Source organism: Somniosus microcephalus, chromosome 8 (assembly GCF_052327205.1).
Source record: "Somniosus microcephalus isolate GS21.2 chromosome 8, FLI_Smic_1.0, whole genome shotgun sequence".
Lineage (NCBI taxonomy): Eukaryota > Metazoa > Chordata > Chondrichthyes > Squaliformes > Somniosidae > Somniosus > Somniosus microcephalus.
The window spans coordinates 34,959,779-34,982,679 of NC_140994.1; the positions used below are offsets into that span (position 1 = coordinate 34,959,779).

Here is a 22,901-nt window from a genome sequence, read left to right on the forward strand (position 1 = left end):
AAAATGTTTTGAAGGAGAATGTCATGCCAAAACTGTGCAGTAGTCCGCACCATGAGCATTGTCTAGTTTTGGTCACTAAGATTCTAGGGAAAGTTGTAGCCTTGGAGCTGGTGGAGAGAGAGAGCCACAAGGCTGACCTCTAGCATCAGATGATTGACTGACTATGAGGAGATATTGGAGAAACTGAGGCTTTTTTAAGTTTTAAAAGGTGTCACAAAAGGGCACCTCGTAGAGGTAGGGATAAGCCATGACAGTGGAACAAAGAATTATAAACCAAAACTGGTAAAAGATCAAATTGGGGCTTGAGTCAGGAAGATCCTCCACCTAAAATGAGATCAACATGTGGTCTTCAGGTTAGGATAGTGGAAGTAAAAATCCGAGGACATTGTACTAATAAGAGTTATATTACAAACTAAATTATATTGATGCTTTTTAAAAAAAAACTTATCGGTTGTCTATATAATTTATGGGGGATCACTACATCATTGGTTAAATTAGATTAAATAAAAGATCGAGTTCAAGATCCAGCTGGATGACATGTTGGGGGGTAAATGTAAGTTTTTAAAAACAAAATCATATGTAAATAAGCCGAGTGTCCACTCTCATCTGTGTTTATTTTGTGACCTTGTGAAATGCTCTGGTAATTTGAGTTATTTGATATTGGACGACATGCATAATTAGTGTATTAGTCAGAAGGTGACATTTAAGTAAGCCAGACCCTACAGTGTTCCCATAGATAGGGAAACTTGACATGTTAAGGACACAAGAATGTAGGAATGTGAAACGGTCACCTATCCATCATACTAGAAATAAGATTCCAGATATGGGGACGAAAGCATTAAAAGCGGCAAATAGATGTCTGGATCTTAAATACTTCCACTTAAATCTGAATGTTTGTTTTATAATTGTTATAAAATGCACTAGACGCCCTTGCCCATGAAAATGGCAGCCAATTGAGAAGAGTGAAGTAAATGGCTTCTGCCCGACCTTCTGCTCCCCCCAGCCCCTCAATTACTTGAAATAAATTCCGGGCCTGTGCTGCTTGAGGGTAGGATTGGCTTTGTTCATTATTTTGATGGGAAAGATTATTGGTCTTAAATTCATTACATACACTGTTAACTCTTAGATCAAGTAACAAGAACAAAATGACTAAAATCATTCAAAGAACAAATTTTGTTGCTGTTAGAAAATCCTACTTACCGCTAAGTGAAACTTACTGCACTAGGCTAAATTCCAACATGATGACCACTAGCACCTCTTCTATATGTTGGTTGCAGGTCATATACATGCTCCAATATTGGTGAATGATGTTTGCAGACTGTAGTAGTGAAGGGAGAATGCTGGAAGCAGTCTTAATGTAGCACTTAGCAGCTAGACACACTTTCTGTAATTGTTAGTAATGTGGCAAAGAACATAAATGTCAGGATTGTGACATCCCTTAGGACATTTCCCTACGGTTAAAAGCAGTACAGTGGAAGATGGACAAAATGTGAAGCTCTAATAGCTTTAAAATGGGATGTTTCCACTACACCCCTCGCAAGCCTCCTGTGACATTGTAACCCTGCCACCTCCGCAGTATTGCCCGTCTCTGCTCCTCCCTCAGCCCATCTGCTGCTGAAACCCTCATCCATGCCTTTGTTACCTCCAGACTCGACTATTCTAATGCTTTACCGGCCGGCTTCCTATTTTCCAACCTCCGTAAACTTGAGCTCATCCAAAACTCTGCTACCCGTATCCTAACTTGCACCAAGTCCCGTTCTCCCATCACCCCTGTGCTCGCTGACTTACATTGGCTCCCAGTCCAGCAACGCCTCAAATTTAAAATTCTCTTCCTTGTGTTCAAATCTATACATGGCTTTGCCCCTCCCTACCTCTGTAACTTCCTCCAGCCCTACAATTCTCCGAGAACTCTGCATTGCTCCAATTCTGGCCTCTTGTGCATCCCTGGTTTCCTTCACCTCACCATTGGCGGTCATGCATTCAGTTGGCTAGGCCTCAGGCATGGGAATTCCCTCCCTAAATGTCTCTGCCTCTCTACCACTTCTTCCTTCTTTAAGTCGCTCCTTAAAATCTAGCTCGTTGACCAAGCTTTTGGTCACTTGTCCTAATATCTCCTTATGTGACTTTATTGTCAAATTTTGTCTGATAACGCTCCTGTGAAGCGCCTTGGGATGTTTTACTATGTTAAAGGTGCTGTATAAATGCAAGTTGTTGTTGGTGTTTGCTGTAATCCAGTGCAATTTACACTGGCTACAAGACTCTGAATCTGTGACTCTATACAGCAAGTCTAGCTTTCAAAAAATCTCCACAGCAAGTCCTCAGAATCAGTAAAATATATGAAGGACAAAAAGTTGGAAATTGTGATTGTGCAGTAACAGTTCAGTAACTGCCTTCATCAGAAAACTTTTGATTTTTTTTCAAAACTGAAAGCACTGTATAGTAACTGAGAGTAAAACCGAGGATTGAGGAAAATAACCTTTTAAGATCCCACCTCCTCTGAGTGTTACTGCTTTTGATTTGCTGTTTTATGTTTTAAGCATATTAAGCATTCCTTTTACCCTCACTATTGAATTTGCTTCTTTAATGTTTGTATGCGGCAATGTTTGCTAGACAGCATTGCATATGACTGCATTGACTATGTTGTGGAAACCTCAAAGTGATAGATATTTTATTAATATAATCAACTTTATTTTGTTTATATATAAAATCCTTTTAAAAGAGTAAGGAATAAACACATTCTACAAACTCAGGCATACACTATAAATATATACTAATGTTGAGATGCTGCCGAGATAACTAGGTTGAAATCTATTTCATAAATTTTACCAGAATGTATTTTTTTTGCTCTGTAAGCCTCGAGGTCTGACTCCCATGCCAATGTAAATTACATTTTACATGTCTGATTTCTAGCATTAGAGTTAAAGGTACAATGCAACCAATACACCAGAGTGTCCAATGGACTGAATTTTCCAGTTTATTCTGTACAAATGCCTTATTAGTGAATTAAACTAATTATTATGGATAAAACAGCAGGACCAACCTAGAACGTGTTCTAATGGTTATGTTATTTCTTGAGAATAGCCAGGTACCTCACTGTTATTAAAGGAATGCACCAAGGAAGATTCAAAAAAATTGTACTAGTGAGCTTTACTTCAATAATTGTAAATTTGCTGGGTTACAAATTGAACTTGAAACTAATTTGTTTTTCGGTCCCTAGCTGCTCATTTTCATTGTGCTGTCACACGCTCTCTCATGAAAAGTGTCACGTGGACTATCTACTGGGAGAGCCCTGTAATGCAGTAATAACATTTTAGTTAAAGCATCTGACTCGACGCTGAAATTGCAAAAGTGGGGACTTGCATTCAGCACACCTTTATTGAATAGTAATTCCTGAGCAAAACGCCGCTCCAAAAATGTCATGTCAGTAACAGCTAAAATGATTATGAAGGGAACAAAGTCTTGCATTTATATAGTGCCTTTCATGACCTCAGGACGCCCCAAAGCGCTTTACAGCCAATGAAGTACTTTTGAAGGGGAGTCACTGTTGCAATGTAGGAAACGCGGCAGCCAGTCTGCGCACAGCAAGGTCCCACAAACAGCAATGTGATAATGACCAGATCATCTGTTTTTAGTGCTGTTGAATGAGGGATGAATATTGGCCAGGACACTTAGGCCCCCTGCTCCTCTATAAATACTACCATGGGATCTTTTACAACAACAACAACTACTACTTGTATTTATATAGCACCTTTAACATAGTAAAACGTCCCAAGGCGCTTCACAGGAGTATTAGAAGACAAAAAAAAATTGACACTAAGGAGAAATTAGTGCAGAAGACCAAAAGCTTGATCAAAGAGGTAGGTTTTAAGGAGCACCTTAAAGGAGGAAAGAGAGGTGGAGAGGTTTGGGCAGGGAATTCCAGAGCTTAGGGCCCAGGCAACAGAAGGCACGGCCACCAATGTTGATTATAATCAGGGTTGCTCAAGAGGGCAGAATTAGAGGAGCGCAGATATCTTGGGGGGTTGTGGGGCTGGAGGAGCTTACAGAGATAGATCGGGGCGAGGCCATGGAGGGATTTGTAAACAAAGATGAGAATTTTGAAATCGAGGCGTTACTTAACCGGGAGCCGATGTAGGTCAGCGAGCACAGGGGTGATGGGTGAATGGGACTTGCGAGTTAGGACACGGGCAGCCGAGTTTTGGATGACCTCAAGTTTACATAGGGTAGAATGTGGGAGGCCAGCCAGGAGTGCGTTGGAATAGCCAAGTCTAGAGGTAACAAAGGCATGGATGAGGGTTTCAGCAGCAGGTGAGCTGAGGCAAGGGCGGAGATGGGCACTGTTACGAAGGTGGAAATAGGCGGTCTTAGTTATGCCACGGATATGTGGTCGGAAGCTCATTTCACAGTCAAATATGACACCAAGGTTGCAAACAGTGTGGTTCAGCCTCAGATAGATGTTAGGGAGAGGGATGGAGTCAGTGGCTAGGAGACGGAGTTTGTGGCGGGGACTGAAAACAATGGCTTCGATCTTCCCAATATTTAATTGGAGAAAATTTCTGTTCAACCAGAACTGGATGTCGGACAAGCAGTCTAACAATTTACAGACCATGAAGGGGTCGAGAGAGGGTGGTGGTGAGGTAGAGCTGGGTGTTGTCAGCGTACATGTGGTAACTGATGCTGTATTTTCAAATGATGTCGCCAAGGGGCAGCATGTAGATGAGAAATGGGAGGGGACCAAGGATAGATCCTTGGAGACACCAGAGGTAACGATGCGGGAGCGGGAAGAGAAGCCATTGCAGGTGATTCTTTGGCTACGCTTAGATAGATAAGAATGGAACCAGGCGAATGCAGTCCCACCCAGCTGGACGCCAGTGGAGAGGCGATGGAGTGGTCAAAGGCTGCAGACAAGTCAAGAAGGATGAGGAGGGATAGTTTACCTTTGTCACAGTCGCAAAGGATATCATAGAGTCATAACAGCACAGAAGGAGGCCATTCGGCCCATCAAGTCCGTGCCGGCTCTCTGTAGAGCAATCCAGTCCCATTCCCCTGCTCTATCCCCGTAGCCCTGCAAGTTTATTTCTCTCAAGTACCTATCCAGTCTCCCCTTGAAAACATTGAGTGTCTCCGCTTCCACCGCTTTCGTCGGCAATGAGTTCCAGGTCCTCCCCACTCGCTGCATAAAAAAGATTTTCCTCACATCCCCCCTGTATCTCTTGCCCAAAACCTTAAATCTGTGTCCCCTAGCCCTTGTACCATCAACTAGTGGGAACAGTCAGGTGCAGCAGGCGGTTAAGAAGGCAAATGGTATGTTGGCCTTCGTAGCAAGAGGGTTCGAGTACAGGAACAAGGATGTCTTGCTGCAGTTATACAGGGCCTAGGTGAGACCACACCTTGAGTATTGTGTGCAGTTTTGGTCGCCTTACCTGAGGAAGGACGTTCTTGCCATGGAAGGAGTGCAGCAAAGATTCACCAGGCTGATACCTGGGATGGCAGGAATGACGTATGAGGAGAGGTTGTGTGGATTGGGCTTATACCCACTGGAGTTTAGAAGATTGAGAGGGGATCTCATCGAAACCTATAAAATTCTGTCAGGCCTGGACAGACTAGATGCAGGAAGGATGTTTCTGATGACCGGGGAGTCCAGAACCAGGGGTCACAGTCTAAGGGTAAGGGGTAAGCCATTTAGGACTGAAATGAGGAGGAATTTCTTCATCCAGAGAGTGGTGAACCTGTGGAATTCTCTGCCACAGAGGGCAGTGGAGGCCAGTTCATTAAATATATTCAAGAAGGAGTTGGATATATTTCTTAAAGCTAAAGGGATCAAGGGATATGGGGAGAAGGCAGGGACAGGGTACTGAATTTGGATGATCAGCCATGATCTCATTGAATGGCGGAGCAGGTTGGAAGGGCCGAATGGCCTACTCCTGCTCCTATCTTCTATGTTTCTAACCAAACCCATCATAATCTTGTACACCTCTATCAAATCACCCCTCATGATGGCCTCATGTCATTTGTGACTTTGATGAGAGCCGTTTCGGTACGGCAGCAGGGGCGGAAACCTGATTGGAGGGATTCAAACATGGAGTTGCAGGAAAGATGGGCACGGATTTGGGAGGCGTCAATATGTTCAAGGACTTTGGAGAGGAAAGGGAAGCTGGAGATAGGGGCGGTAGTTGGAAGGACGGAGGGGTCAAGGGTTGTTCTCTTGAGGAGAGGGGTGATGACGGCAGATTTGAGGGAGGGGGGACAGTAGCTGAGCAGAGAGAACCATTAACAATGTCAGCAAACATGAGAGCCAGAAAAGGAAGTTGGATGGACAGCAGTTTGATGGGAATAGGGTCGAGGGAGCAGGAAGTGGGTCTCGTGGATAAGATGAGCGTGGAGAGGTCATGAGGGGAGATCGGAGAGAAACTGGAGAAAGATGTGAGTTCAGGATTAGGGCAGAGGGGAACCTTAGAGGAAGTTTGGGCTAGGGGAAGGAAGGGAAGTGACAGAGGCAGGTGAACAGATGGTCTCAATCTTCGAGACAAAGAAGTCCATGAGCTCCTCACATTTGTTGTCGGAGGTGAGGGTGGAGGAGACAGGGGAGAGGGCTTTAAGAAGACGGTCAACAGTGGAGAATAGAAGCCAGGGTTTATCTTTGCATTCCAGAATGATTCTAGAATAGTGAGCAATTTTGGCAGACAAGAACAGGACCCGATAATGCTTCAAGTGTTCCAGCCAGATCTGGCAGTGAATGGCTAAACCAGTTGTCCACCATATCCGATCAAGTCTGCGTCCCTTGGAATTAAGGGAGGGAAGACGAGGACTGTACTGGGGGACCAGCCAGGGTGAGAGCAAGTAATTGTTTTAAAAGGGACTACGGCATCAAAAGTGGTGGTGAGGGTGTGGTTGAGCAGATCGGTAGCTGCAGAAAGGTCATGGTGAACTGGAGGGCCAAAGGCTGGACAGTTGGGATTTCATAAATAGTTGTAAGAGAGTTTTTTTCAAGGGCGGACATGGAAGGAAGTACGGTTCAGGGGGGGTGGGGGGGAAGGGGAAGGAGGAAGTGGGTGGCGAGCGATACGAGGAAGTGGTCAGAGATGGCCTTCTCTGCGATTGACATGATGGGAGGAACAAGGCCACGAGAGATGGCAAGGCCGAGGGGGTGGCTGTGAATATGTTTTGGGGATATGGGTTTATGCCCACCCGAGAGAGCAGACGGGCCCTCGGTTTAACGTTTCATCCAAAAGACTGCATCTCTGACAGTGCAGTGCTCCCTCAGTGCTGCACTGGAGTGTCAGCCTACATTTTGTGCTCAAGTTCCTGGAGCAGGACTTGAACCCACAAACTTCTGACACAGAGGCAAGAGCGCTGCCCACTGAGCCATGGCTGACACCTGGACTGCTGCTGCTGATTAGAGGCAAGTTTTAACATCGACTTTTGTGTAAGGCAGTGTTATCCAGTTTGTTAGCCACTCGTCAAATATGGCTAATTGGGAATCCAGATGTGGCTAATTGCATTTCTGATTAATAAATCAAAAATGAGCAATAGGCACTGTATGGCATATGACCTCAATACGCATTCGCATGGCGTAGACAAGTGTACTTCAACCTTTTTGTGAATTTGTTGGTAAAATGGTAAGACAAAAAGCAGTGTGAAATTTTTTTTGATTATTGTGAGTGCTTTACTTCCTTGATTCCTGAACTGTAACAGTTTGTTAAGTAAATACACATTTACCGCTATTGTGTGAGTATATGTAAGGCATTTTCTACAAAAATTAGTGCATGTGACTAAAACAGTGTTGCTGTCGCCACACTTGTACCGAATCAGCAATTTATTTTGGACAACATTGACGTAAGGAACTTGAAGTTACTGGAATAAAACTCTCGAGTATGGTTTTTGTCAGCCTTCCTTGAAGTATTCCTTTAAAGCAGAAATACTCTTGGTACAACCCAGAGCTCAGTTATATTCCATTTCCTCCTCGCCTGTGGATTTCCATGATCTCTCTGGGCTGCAATACACTCTCCTGCCAGCTCCAGGGTGCTGGTGGAGCTGGGATTCGGAGAATGAGAGAGAGATTCATAAAAAGTTTTAAAAAATAGCGATTTGGAATTGCTTCATGGTAGTTCTGTGAAAGTGACGCCTGACAATCAAATCAAAATCAAATCAACTTTTATTGTCATTGTTAGTGCACAAGTGCAGTACAACGAAATGTAGGCTTGCGGCTCCCGAGAGTGTACATTTAGATTAAGACATTTAAACATTCAACATACATTTGGCTTGTAATACATTACATAAACATAACCATAATAAAGTGCATTGGCAGATGTGCAGGCTTTAGAGTTTATTTGTGGAGTTCAGTAGGATGACAGCCCTGGGAAAGAAGCTATTCCTAAATCTGGTCGTACGGGTGCGAATGCATCTGTAGCATCTCCCAGATGGCAGGAGGGCGAACAGACTGTGGTTGGGGTGGGTAGGGTCTTTGATGATGGACCGTGACCTCCGTAAACAGCGTTTCTGGTATATGTGCTCTATGGTCGGTAGCCGGGTGCCGGTAATGCGTTAACAAATAAGGAACTTGCATTTATGTAGTTCATTTCATGAGCAGAGAATGTCCCAAAGCACCTCACAGCCAGAGAGTTACTTTTGGCATGTAATTACTGTTGTGGGCAAATGCGGCAGCCAATTTGCACAGCATGATCCTACAAACAGCAATGAGATAAATGACCAGTTAATCTGTTTTGGCCGTATTGGTTGAGGGATGAATGTTTGCCAGGGCACTGTTAGAATCCCTGCTCCTCTACAAATATAGCCATGCGATCTTTTGCGTCCATCTGAATGGGCAGAAGACAGCACCCCTGACACTGCAGCACTTTCTCAGTAATGCATGGAATTCACTGCTTGGGATTGTGGTTCTTGACAAAAATGAGTGAGTATCCTTGGTAAAAACTACAAGTCACGCTGAGATCAATAAAAGGCGAAAATGAGGAAGGAGACAAAGTTGTAGAATCCTGAAACAATCTCTGCTTGACAATGTCATACAAATAGCTTCATAAATTTACTCCATTTCATTTATCTTTCCCCCAGGACTCTGTGTGGTGTCAACAAACACTCAAGTTTCATTAGTTCCAATCAGTAGCATTTTGGGTTTTATCAATTGAGGCATAGAGCACAAGAGCGAAGAGGTAATAAATTTGTATACGGCAATGGTTAGGCCAGAGTTAGAGCACTGTAAGCAGTTTTGGACACTTTACAGAAAGGGTATTGAAGCCAGGCACAGCATATGGTGTAGATTCACCTGGATGATACCAGGAATGAGAAACTATAGTTATGGGGGTCGACTAAGAGGAGATTTAATAATAGATTTTTTTTTTTAATTACAAAAGATTTGGCAGGATGAATAGAAAAATAATTCTTTATTTGGGAAGTCAGTGTCAAGGCGTCATCTATTTAAAATAGGGTGAGGAGAAAGATTAGCAGATTACTCAATACGGAAGGTTGTTGGAGCATGGAATATTTTGTCGCAGGGAGCATTTGAAACAGACAGTTGCATCTTTTAAGGGGAGAAATAGATAAATATTTGAAGCAGAGGAAGATAATGGGCTGTGGAGACAGTGGACAGGGGGGTTTGTTTTGGACTCCTTGAGCATCTCTCTGGTTCAAAATCATTGAGCTGGAGCGCGAGTTGGAAGAGTATCTGGACAGTTTGCTCCAGACTTCGGTCACACCTCGCAGAGAGGTGCAGGTTCAGAACGAGGTTGGTGTGACCGATAGTGTGCAGAGTAAGGGGAACCCAGGTAAGAATGGGAACGAGGATCCACAGAAACTGATCTTATCCAACAGGTACAATGTACAGTACTTGCTACCTGTGAGGATAAGGATAAAGACTGTCAGAAGGACAGCCAGAATGCGGACCATGGCACTTTGGAGCAGGGGGCTGTCCTAAGAGGGGAGGAGGAGCTGAGGAAGCATAACGTGGTAGTTATAGGGGATTCTATAATTAGGAGGACAGATAGCATCCTTTGTAAACAAGATTGAGAGTCCCACATGGTGTGCTGTCTACCTGGTGCCAAGGAGAGGGACATCTCGAACTGGCTTGAAAGGATATTGGAGAGGGAGGGGAAGGATCCAATTGTTGTGGTCCATGTTGGGACCAGCAACAGTACCAGGAACTAGGAGCTAAATTAAAGAACAGGATCTCCAGGGTTATAACCTCTGGATTATTACCTGAGCCACATGCAAATTGGCATAGGGATAAGCTGATTAGGGAAGTGAACACATGGCTAAAGGAATGGTGTGGGAAAGAGGTGTTCCATTTCATGGGGCACTGACACCAGTATTTGGACAGAAAGGAGCTGTACCGTTGGGACGGACTCCACCTGAACCGGTCTGGGACCAGGGTCCTAGTGGAATGGATAAATAGGGCGGACCCAAGGACTTTAAACGAGTAAATGGCGGGGGAGGGCTCAGTAGTACAAATAGTAGTTTAAAAACAAACAAAAGGGAAGAGAGTAGAGTAACAGTCAGAAATTGTGCTTTAGGCACTACATGTAAAGGGAAAATTAAAAGATGTAAAGTGATTAAACCAGGAGAGAGAAATAAGAAATAAGTGAGTAAAACATTAGAGCTGAAGGACAGGTTAGGGTGTGTGGCCCAAATAAGTGTTCTTTATACAAACGCACGGAGTATAAGGAATAAATTGAATGAACTGCAGGCGCGAATTCACATTGGAGGGTATGACATGGTCGCCATTACTGAAACTTGGCTGCAAGACGGTCGGGGCTGGGAACTAAATATACCAGGTTATGTCTACAGGAAAGATAGGGAAAATGGCAGATGGGGAGGAGTAACCTTAGTGATTAAGGATGAAATCACTTCAATGATCAGAGAGGATATAACGTGAGGTAAGGAGGCAGTGGAGACTTTATGGGTAGAATTAAGAAATAGAAAAGGATTTAAGACTGTAGTGGGAGTTGTGTTTTGGCCCCCTGGTAGCAGCTGTGAAGTGCTAGATTGTATAAATGCAGAGATTAGACAAGCGTGTAGCAAAGGCAGTGTGGTTTTAATGGGGAATTTTAACTTTCCTATAGATTGGGATAAGCAGAGTAGCACCTGTCAGAAAGGTAATGAATTTCTTGATTGTGTCTGGGATAGTTTTCTACAACAATATGTCGTAGAAGCAACAAGGGGACATGCCATATTAGATTTAGTAATGAGCCAGATTTAGTTAGCAGCCTAACTGTGCGCGAACATATATCCAGTAGCGATCATATCATGATCAAGTTCAACATAGCATTTGAAAGGGAGAAACGCAAAACAGCTACTTAGATTCTAGATTTGGGTAAGGCCAACTTCAACAGGATGAGACAGAGACTGTCCACAGTAAACTGGGCAAATCTGTTAATGGGTAAAATGACAGAAGATCAGTGGAGGATGTTCAAAAAAGAATTTCAGGTGATACAGAACCAGTTTATACCCCTGAGGGGCAAGAGCACTACTTGCCAACTAAAGAGGTAAGAGGCAGCATAAAACTAAAAGAAAAAGCATACAAAAATACAAAAAATAGCACAGATCCTGGCAAATGGGAAAGATACAAGGAACAGCAAAAGGTCACAAAACAGATAGTAGGAGCTACAAAAAGGCAGTATGAAAAGAAACTTGCAAGGGATATCAAATCGACACAGAATTTTTACAATTATATTAGGAAAAAGAGGGTAGTCAGGAGCAATGTTGGCCCCTTAAACTGATATCAGTGATATTGTCAATGATAAGGAAATGGCGGACATGTTGAATAATTACTTTGCGTCAGTATCTACAGTAGATGAAGGGCAGAGCATGCCAGAAATCCCAAGGAAACGAATGTTAAATCAGGGACAGGGACTCAATAAAATTAACATAAGTAAAATAACAGTAATGAAGAAAATAATGGCACTAAAGAGTGACAAATCCCCAGGACCAGATGGTTTCCATCCCAGGGTTTTAAAGGAAGTAGGTGAGCACATTGCAGGTGCCCTAACTATAATCTTCCAAACTTCTCTCGATTCAGGAACCGTTCCTTTAGATTGAAAAATTGCGTATGTCACTCCGCTATTTAAGAATGGTGAGAGGGGAAAAACCAGGGAATTATAGACCAGTTAGCCTAACATCTCTTATCGGGAAGTTGCTAGAGTCTATAATTAAGGATAGGGTGACTGAACACCCCGAAAATTTTCAGTTGATCAGAGCGAGCCAGCATGGATTTGTGAAAGGTAGGCCATGCCTGATAAAGCTGATTGAATTTTTTAAGGAGGTGACAAAAGTAGTGGACAGGGGAATGTCTATGTATGTTATTTATATGGACTTCCAGAAGGCATTTGATAAAGTTCCACATAAGAGACTATTAACTAAAGTAGAAGCCCATGGAATTGAGGGCAAATTATTGACCTGGTTAGGAAATTGGCTGAGCGGCAGGTGACAGGCAGTAGGGATAATGGGTAGGTACTCAAATTGGCAGGAGGTGACCAGTGGTGTCCCACAGGGATCTGTTGGGGCCTCAACTATTCACAGTATTTATTAACGACTTAGATGAAGGCATAGAAAGTCATATATCCAAATTTAGGTAGGACTAGGTAGGGGGCATAGTCTAAAAATTAGAGCCAGACCTTTCAGGAGTGAAATTAGGATACACTTCTACACACAAAGGGTAGTAGAAGTTTGGAACTCTCTTCCGCAAACAGCAGTCGATGCTAGATCAATTGTTAGTTTTAAATCAGAGATTGATAGCTTTTTGTTAACCAAAAGTATTAAGGGATATGGGCCAAAGCCGGGTATATGGAGTTCGATTGTAGATCAGCCATGATCTCACTGAATGGCGGAACAGGCTCGAGGGGCTGAATGGCCTACTCCTGTTCCTATGTTCAGAGATGCAATGAGGAAAATTGGTTCCTTCTGTGGTTCTGAATCAATTTTAGGTATACTCTACATTTCACGTAGTATCAGATATGCCATTCCTTTTAACCAGCACGGTGGCATAGTGGTTAGCACTGTTGCCTCACAGCGCCAGGGACCCGGGTTCGAATCCGGCCTCGGGTGACTGTGTGGAGTTTGCACATTCTCCCCGTGTTTGCGTGGGTTTCCTCCGGGTGCTCCGGTTTCCTCCCACAGTCCAAAGATGTGCGGGTTAGGTTGATTGGCTATGATAAATTGACCCTTAGTGTTAGGGGGATTAAATACGTGGGGTTACAGGGATAGGATGGGATATGTGTCGGTGCAGGCTCGATGGGCCGAAGTGGCCTCTATCTGCACTGTGGGTTTTCTGTGATTCTGTGATAACCAGTATAATTTTTTTTTAACTGAAGTGGTGAAGCATCAATAATTTCATACCTAGCTGCCCATTCAGTCAGGTGATGAAATTAATCTCTTCAATTATGTTTTAATTAATTACTTAGTTTTTTTTTAAAAAGGCTTATCCATCTCATCTTATAATTCAAAACATTGAAATAATAGTTATATCTAAAATGTAGTTATTGCAGAGAAGCATATGGATTACTATTTGAAAATTTTAAAATTGCAGCTTCTCACCTCAGCATTCCAATTGCAAACCTAATGTATAGTGTAAGTTAAGGGCATGTAGTGTTAGAGCACTAGCCAGTAGAACTGTGTGGCAAGCCCAAATAAGAAATTGGCGTTAATTGGCCATTGTGAAAAGGAAAAGACTGGCAAAGATAAATGTAGGTCTTTTACAGTCAGAGACGGGAGAATTTATAATGGGGAATGAGGAAATGGCAGAGAAATTAAATAAATACTTTGTTTCTGTCTTCATGGAGGAAGACACAAAAAGCCTCCCAGAAATACGAGAAAACCAAGGGTGTGACGAGAATGAGGAACTTAACGAAATTATTATTAGTAAAAAAAAATAGTGCTAGCAAAATTAATGCGACTAAAAGTCGACTAATCCCAAGGACCGGATGACCTACATCCTAGGGTTTTGAAAGAGGTGGCCATTGGAATAGTGGATGCATTGGTTGTCATCTTCCAAAATTCTATAGATTCTGGAACGGTTCCTGCAGATTGGAGGATAGCAAATGTAACCCCGCTATTTAAGAAAGGAGGGAGAGAGAAAACAGGGAACTACAGACCTGTTAGCCTCACATCATTAGTTGGGAAAATGCTGGAATCTATTGTAAAGGATGCAATAACTGGGCACTTAGAAACTAAGAGTAAGATTGGGCAGAGTCAACATGGATTTATGAAAGGGCAATCCTGTTTGACAAACCTATTGGAGTTCTTTGAGGATGTGACTAGTGGAGTAGACAAAGGGGAACTGGTAGATGTGGTGTATCTGGATTTTCAGAAGGCCTTCAATAAGGTCCCACACAAGAGGGTTGGTGAACAAAATTAGGGCACATGGAATTGGGGTAATATACTAGCATGGATTGAGAATTGGTTAACAGACAGAAAACAAAGAGTAGGAACAAATGGGTCTTTTTCAGGATGGCAGGCTGTGACTAGGGGGGTACCGCAAGGATCGGTGCTTGGGCCCCAGCTATTCACAATTTATATCAATGATTTGGATGAGGGGACTAAATGTAACATTTCTACATTTGCTGATGATACAAAGCTAAGTGGCAGTGTCAGTTGTGAAGAGGATGTGAAGAGGCTTCAAGGGGATCTCGACAGGCTCAGTGAGTGGGCGAGAACATAGCAGATGGAATTTAATGTGGATAAATGTGAAGTTATCCACTTTGGTAGAAAAAACAGAAAGGCAGAGTATTTCCTAAATGGTGAAAGATTGGGGAATGCAGATGTTCAAAGGGACCTGGGTGTCCTTGTACATGAGTCACTGAAAGTGAATGTGCAGGTGCAGCAAGCCATTAGGAAGGCAAATGGTATGCTGGCCTTCATTACAAGAGGATTTGAGTACAGGAGTAAAGAAGTCTTATCCAATTATATAGGGCCTTAGTGAGACCACACCTGGAGTACTGTGTACAATTTTGGTCTCCTTACCTAAGGAAGGATATACTTGCCATAAAGGGAGTGCACCAAAGGTTCACGAGATTGATTCCTGGGATGGCAGGACTGTTGTATGAGAAGAGATTGAGTAAACTAGGCCTGTATTCTCTTGAATTCAGAAGAATGAGAGGGGATCTCATTGAAGCACACAAAATTATTACAGGGCTTGATGGGATGGATGCTGGGAGAATGTTTCCCTTAGCTGAGGAGTCTAGAACCAGGAGCCACAGCCTCAGGATAAAGGGTAGGCCATTCAGGACTGAGATGAGAAGACATTTCTTCACACAGAGGGTGGTGAATCTTTGGAATTCTCTACCCCAGAGGGCTGTGGAGGCTCAGTCATTGAGTATATTCAAAACAGAAGTCGATAGATTTCTGACTAGTAAGGGCATCAAGGGATATGGCTATAGGGCCGGTGAATGGAGTTGAGGCAGAAGATCAGCCATGATCTCATTGAATGGCGGAGCAGGCTCGAAGGGCCGAATGGCCTACTCCTGCTCCTATTTCTTATGTTCTTATTTTAGGATTATTTGCAAAATGTCAAAATTTAGCCCAACTGCAAGTTCCGATGCGCCTTTTAAAAGAACAATTGCTCTGAATATTTCCATTATCTTCTTGTGGGTCTTTTGCCATTATGGTAGATAACTTCTAACTGAAGCTGCAGCACTTGACTTCAGTCAGAGTATCTGATTCCTGTTGATCAGCGAGTATTCTCTGTTGTTAATCTTCATATTACGCATGTAATGTGCAATCTACCTGGCAATGTGGTCTCAGATTGAGATTTAACAAAGCTTGACCCCCGATAAAGCCAACAATAACCAGATGCATTTAGAATTACAAATTGTATATTATCTTAAAATTTGCAAGTAAATAAAGAGTCAAAAAACTTGCAAAAAGTTTGATGTGCTATACAAATTAGTTAAAAATTACAACTTACTGTAATTCTACATAGTATTTCTAGCATTTTTTGGTAACTTTTGAAATAATATTTCAGATTTAACTTCATTAAAGTATTCTTGTTTTACTATCTTTTCTGAAGACTTTTATCTGTTAAGCTGTTTATTTCCTGTTGAATTCAAGTGGTGTAATGTGAAAATGGACTGTTAATTCATCAAGGAAGCCTTGTGACCCCCTTATCGGCAAGAGTATCCTGAATTGCAAGGTATCTGAAACTCGCAGGAAACAAGTTCAAATGAGATTTAATTTCTCATGTCGATTAAGTGGATGTGGTTTGTGGGCAGGCTGCGTTAGTTCAGATAGATTTTTGTGCAGCTATGCAAAGGGTTTTTGCTTAATTAATCACCTATTTTCTCAACAGTTATGCAAGAAAATTTGAAAGAGCTATCGCTGAGGTTATGTTAGGGTAAACTGACTGGAAAGTACAGCTAACTACTGAAAATTGCATAGATAGATTTGTCAGCAGCCTGCCCACAAGGAACTATTCATTGAAATTTGATCGGCCCATGTGCTAACATATACTTTTGTCATCATCTACTTATCTATTTTGGGTAGCATTAAGCCCTTAAATGCTGCCTGTAACTCCTTTGAGAGGAAGTTATGGACACTAAGGGTCAAATGTCAACTACAATGAAGGTGCTTTGCCTGTGACACTTGCCATTCTAACTTCCTATCCATGATGTTGTAGCAAAAAAGTAAGCTTTAATGATTTGTGCACAAATACAACTCTTTCTCCTTCCGCCCACCATAGTACAGTCAACTGTTAAATGTCAATTGGTGCACTTGTAGAAACAAAATGAAACTAAGGTTAAAAAATGAATACTAGTAACCTGAAACAGAAACAGAAAATGCTGAAAATGCAGCATCTGACCGAGAAAGATGGATTAGCATTTTTTTGGTGATGACCTTGCACCAAAACTGCTATAGTTAGGTGACTGAAGCTCCTTTATATAACTGAAGAAAACAGAGGGGAGGGGAAAAGAGCAGGTAAAGGTCAAGAACGCAAATATGCTAACTTTCACAAAGAAACTGCTAATGGATTTAGTCACCTAAATTGAATTTAAAATGCTGGAAAGAAGTGTGGAGGGCTAGATACTATTCCCAGCTAATCTGTCAGATATTTGAAAAGCAAAGTCAAAGACTAAGTTCAACTTGGCTCCAAAGCAGGAGGGAAAGCAGCAGAATGTGAACCTGAACATTTGGCAGGAAGGCGTCTGCTGACTGACCTGTGGATTTCCAGCATTTTCTGGGAAACGTTTGAAGTTTAAGTATGGGCTGTTAAATGAAAAATGTCAGATTTGTCACCTGAACTAGAGCAATGGTGATTAGAAAAAGGCAACTCAGCCCTACTGAGAAGGTAAAGAATTATAGTATCAATTCCCCACTAACACTGCATTCTAAAAGTAGAATGATTTTATGGAGCATAAAATCAGCAGCTGTGAACTACAATTCCTGAAACTGCTGACAGATTAGTACAAATATGATTTGTCCCTTTTAAGAATCAAAGTTCTAAAGGCACATGTCCTTGTTGTATATATAAGAAGTTATCTTTGACAATTTTCTCCCTTCACCTCCCCTCTCTTGATTCCTTCCTGGGATATGGTTTTACCGTCCCCAATCCCAGCTTGACCTGATTCCACCACATGCACTTCCTGTGTGGGTCACTGGATAGTGAGCAGGAGCCCTGGCCAGTTTTCCCCTCTAAACCAGGAACACCGAGGCCAATTGTAGCACCTCTACAGTCCCCAACTACTGTTAACTTACTCTGTGCAGACCTGGCACTGAACTTGGAACCTTCCCATCCTGCTCACTGGAAAAACTCCGAGCCATCTGGGGAGTTAAATTCTTCATCCTGCTGAGGGGGGTTTTCAACATGGTAGTCCAATAGCTGTGGGGAGTGATTGGCTGCTCATGGGAGAAATTTGCATTTGGTAGAATGATACACGTTTGATAATGGGGAAGCTTATAGTGGGATAGATGTTGTCCTCTTTCCACAGATATATTTTGCTGTGATATTTAAAAACTAAGGCCTAGAAATTGGGTTTTGGCTTAGCCAGGGCTTTAGCGCCGGAAGTTAGTGCCGGCGCTAAGTCCCCCTGCGCGCGCCAAAAATTCAGTAGCGCCGCGCCCAAACGGCTGCCGGCGCTACTGAAGGGTCTTAGCGCCTGGAAAAGGGCGCTACCTGCCGTTTAGCGCCGCAATTCCGGCGCTGCGGCACCCGATGCGATGCGGCAGGCTGGGGAAGTGCAGGCCTCCTCCTTCCGTTAAGGAGGAGCTGCCTGCACCCGGCCGCGGCCCGCGCAAATCTGTTTAAAAATGAGCCCGGCACCTCGGACAAGTGCCGGGCTTGCATCTGTTCCGGGGGGGGGAGAAGTCCGGGGAGGGAGCTGCGGGCAGGCGGCCGGCGGGAAAGCGGCTGGCCGCCGCGGGGCCTTTAATGCGCCAGCGCAAACACATGTTGGACTCTGTTGCCAGAGTCTTAGTTGCGGCTGCCACGGGCGAGGCGGCCGCAACTGAATTTCGGCGCTGGGGCCCGTCGGCATGGCAACCGGGACGCTGCGCACACCGATGACGTCATCGGTGCCGGCGCAGCGCTACCAGTGCAACGCCGCTTTAGGGCCCCAGGGAATTTTTCAACTGGCCATAACTCTGGCGCTAGTCCCTCTAGCGCCTCAAAAGCGGCGCTAAGGCTAGTGAATTTCTAGGCCTAAATATTTATACCATTTTTGTAAAGTAGCTGAATAAAATTCACAAAACCACATGTAATCAATAACATTGGACCTGGAAACAACACTTCCCCTCCTCCCTCCCTCTCCACCAGTAATAAATGCTATTCTATTCTTTAGTGTATCAGCAAGTTGTGATATTGATAAAAGCAAACTTTATGATTCCATTAAATAATGCCAGTAACATGGTGCTGATCACAAAAATGTTTAATTTACAGTGCAACAGACCATGTTTTTTTTCCCCCCAAGATAGTAATTGAATGTTATGATTTCACAAGACTTTTCTAATGAAGGAGACGCGATATTAATCCCTCTTACCAAGAAAGGGCTGTGTGGCGAGACTAAGTAAGAGCGGACATAACTGCTTGAAGTTCAACATAAATACCACTCTTAATATTTTGAAATACAGCAATTTGTGAGTGTTTAATAGGCCAGTGCTGGAGTGGTAGGACATGGGATTATGCCAGCAATTGTCTCCTGATTTCCATTTAGCCAGGAATGGAGGGTAAAGTGACCGCCAAGTCACTTCATGCACCACCAAGCCGCTAGTTAAAATGAGGGTCGATGCACGGGGAGATCTGTGAGGATGATACGAAATGGCATGAGGTTCAAAATTTTGACACGCATCAATTTTTAAAAATGACTGTAAACTACTTTGCTTAGGGTTGGTGTCTCAAACTCTTTTTGTTTATGTGCAGGTGGTGGAGGAAAACGCAAGGGTAAAAGTAAAAAGTGGAAGGAAATATTGAGGTTTCCTCACGTCAGTCAGTGTGAAGAGCAAAGGAAATGTATAGGTGAGTAAAGTATCATACATTTACCTTATTTGTGCAAAAGCTACAGTTGAACTCATTTATCATGAACCAACAGCCATTGGTGAAAACAGAAACTAGCAAGAAACCTTTTCTCTCCAAGCAAGCAAAGAATGGATCAAGCTTCACATTGTTTTATGCAGTCTCTCTCAGCTGCTTTGTCCAAATGGAGTAAGATATTCAAATGTTAGAATCTAACTCAGCCTTATGTAATTTAAATATTTTTATCTTGCTGTGTTTGGCTGTTTCTTTTTCCCCCACCGGAAACAAGTTTTTGTATACATGGGATGCTTTTAACCGATTCACAATGTGAAAATGCAATTATGTGGTTCTGTTTATCCATGTGGTGGAGCTTTCTTATGAAAAACAGAATGAGAAAAAAATAAGCCCATTTTTATGCGCTGTGAATTTATGTAAAATGGCTCAGACTCATTTGCATATGAGAAGCAACACCAGTCCCTGCGTTGTGTACAAATTGGGAAAATAGACTTGGAATAAATAGAAACCACAGGCAGCTACGCTGGTATGTAAAAGACAAATGACAGATTCAGTGTGATATCTAGCCAAATCATTTCTTTCATTTCATCGTCAATTTGAAAGCGATTTTGGAAACACCGATTTTTGCTTTAGATCGCTGCGCCCATTATTTATACTAGTAGATCTCCTGTGGCATTGCTCATGATCTTAGCGGATTGGCTATGGTACACAAACAGGGGTATTTATGCTATGCTGGATGGTACCAAAGTCAATGATTTACAGTGACAGAATAAGTCAAATTCCATTTTTATTATATTCAGGGATTTTTCCTAGAGATTGATTTTCACAACTCTGGCCATTATTCTGTAAATATTGTAAATGAGGGGCCATTATTATTTATTTTATATATTCTATATACATATATTTTCCTCTACATTTGTCTTTAATTTTTATCCCATACCTTTTATAAAGCTGAGAATACACAGCAAGATGGTATATACACACTGCTGGGAGGCAGATAGCTGGTAATTAGCAGTACTGGGGAGGGATAATGAGAATTAGTTGCACTTGGGAGCAGTCCTATACAGTGGTAGTATTTTGAATGGGCCTGGGATTTGGCAGAACGAGGCTGCAGGTGTCCTGCAGTTTCACACTATTAAAGTAGGGCTGTTAAAGTTTTGGCAGCATGGGGATCCTTTTGATCTGGCATCACTGTACATGGAGATCCTGAAGTTTGGCAGAACTGTGGAAGATCAACCTGAGGTTTAGCATAACTGGGAATGGAATGTGGGATATGGCCCACTGATATTTTCCTGGTGTCTGTCAGCAGTGAGGGCGGGCCGAGGTGGGTGGGTGGGGGGACGGACAGGTGGTTTTAAGCAGGGAATGGGCCTGATGGCACTGGACTTGACAAATTCCATTACTGGCAGCAGTGGCTTATGATATTCTAATTGACGTCCCTAAACATTGAATTTGTTTTGGCCTCTTTTCTTTAAGTCTCTCCCTTGATTCCCCCCTCTCTCCTGTATATTACCCTTTCTCTCTCTTTCTCATTGTGTGCATCTCTCTTTCTCTCTGCATGCCTCTCTCTTTCTTTCTGTGTCTCTCACACTCTATGTCAATGCAATTCTCCTTTTTAATTTCATGGAAAACTAGAGCCATATGGGGCTCTGACAGTCAGAAAAGGATCTTGTTTTCTCCCTGGGTATGAAGCAGGGAATGGAGGAAAGAACCTTTGCTAGAGGAGAAGGGTTGGGAGGAAGCGTAGGGGTCTGCGATGTCTCTTTATCCCAGAATTAATGAGTCTTCATGTTGCTGTTTCATTGAAAATGGGCCCAGTTATCTCAACTGGTACTGGCACAGCTGAGAGGTGCTGGGGCACATGCAGCTGAGAGTGTAACTGGGGCCAGGGATGGGTGCTGCTATTTATTTTACCATTTTTTATTATTCGTTCATGGAATGCGAGCATCACTGGCAAGGCCAGCATTTATTGCCCATCCCTAGTTGCCCTTGAGAAGGTGGTGGTGAGCTGCCGCCTTGAACCGCTGCAGTCCGTGTGGTGAAGGTACTCCCACAGTGCTGTTAGGGAGGGAGTTCTAGGATTTTGACCCAGCGACGATGAAGGATCGGCGATATACTTCCAAGTCAGGATGGTGTGTGACTTGGAGGGAAACTTGGAGGTGGTGGTGTTCCCATGCGCCTGCTGCCCTTGTCCTTCTAGGTGGTGGAGGTCGCGGGTTTGCGAGGTGCTGCCGAAGAAGCCTTGGCTATTGTTATGATTATTGTTGTTGTTACTCGTCAGCTCCAATTTTTATGGCCATTAAAAAGAATTTTACAGATTCATTTCCTGGGTCTGTAACTGGCTGCCAAAGGGTTTGCAGAAAATGCTCGGTGGCTGCATTTTTATACTGAATCGTTAACACATTAGACTGTTGAGAGCCTGGTCAGTGAGGGTCAAAAAGAACAGCAGAGAGTTAAACTGACTGCAGTTCTGTACTAAGCAGCCGTTGAATTTGAATTAAATTTTGCAATAAGTGTGTCAGGTACTTACTTGCCCTGAGCATCCCAGCTCTGGGACTGGGAACCATTCCATCTCCCATACTTAAGGTCTTTTTTCTCACTCTCCAATCTTTGTGTTTGTCCCTCAGCAATTGCATAATTCATTCTAAGTGACATTTCTGGACATTTTCTGAGATGTGATTAAGCACTGAATTCATTTTTAGAAACCTCGGCCGAGAAATTCACTGGCCTTAGCGCCGCTTTTGAGGCGCTAGAGGGCCTAGCGCCGAAGTTATGGCCAGTTTAGAAATTGACAGGGGCCCTAAATCGGCGTTAGGCCGGTAGCGCTGCGCCGGCACCGATGACGTCATCGGTGTGCGCAGCGTCCCGGTTGCCATGGTGACCCGCCCGAACTCGGAAATTGAGTTGCGGCCGCCTCGCCCGTGGCAGCCGCAAGCAACGTTCTGGCAGAGGTGCCTTACAGAACTTTGCGCCGGCGCATTAAAGGCCCCGCGGCGGCCGGCCGCTTTCCCGCCGGCCGCCTGGCCGCAGCTCCCTCCCCGGACTTCCCCCCCCCCCCCCCGGAACAGAAGCAAGCCCGGCACTTGTCCGAGGTGCCGGGCTCATTTTTAAAAAGATTATCGCGGGCCGCGGCCGGGTGCAGGCAGCTCCTCCTTAACGGAAGGAGGAGGCCTGCACTTCCCGAGCCTGCCGCACCGCAGCGGGCGCCGCAGCGCCGGAATAGCGCCGCAATGCGGCGCGTGGCGCCAGTTTTGAGGCGCTGAGACCCCTCAGTAGCGCCGGCAGCCGTTTGGGCGCGGCACTACTGAATTTTTGGCGCGCGCAGGGGGACTTAGCGCCGGCACTAACTTCCGGCGCTAAAGCCCTCGCTGCGCCAAAACCGAATTTCTAGGCCCTCTTCCCTCAAGCGAAGGAGGAAGCGAAGAGCGGCGATAAAGAA

The 22,901-nt window shown here is 43.7% G+C and overlaps 1 protein-coding gene across 2 annotated transcripts in view; it reads left to right on the forward strand.

The window, feature by feature from the left end:
* Positions 1-22,901, forward strand: part of LOC147113444 (G protein-coupled receptor kinase 5-like) — a 279,468-nt gene that overhangs the window by 69,228 nt on the left and 187,339 nt on the right. For both annotated transcript variants that reach the window (XM_085994525.1, XM_085994524.1), the window contains exon 2: positions 19,355-19,450. In XM_085994525.1, coding sequence (XP_085850651.1) covers positions 19,355-19,450 — 96 coding nt within the window. The remainder of the gene's footprint in view (positions 1-19,354; positions 19,451-22,901) is intronic.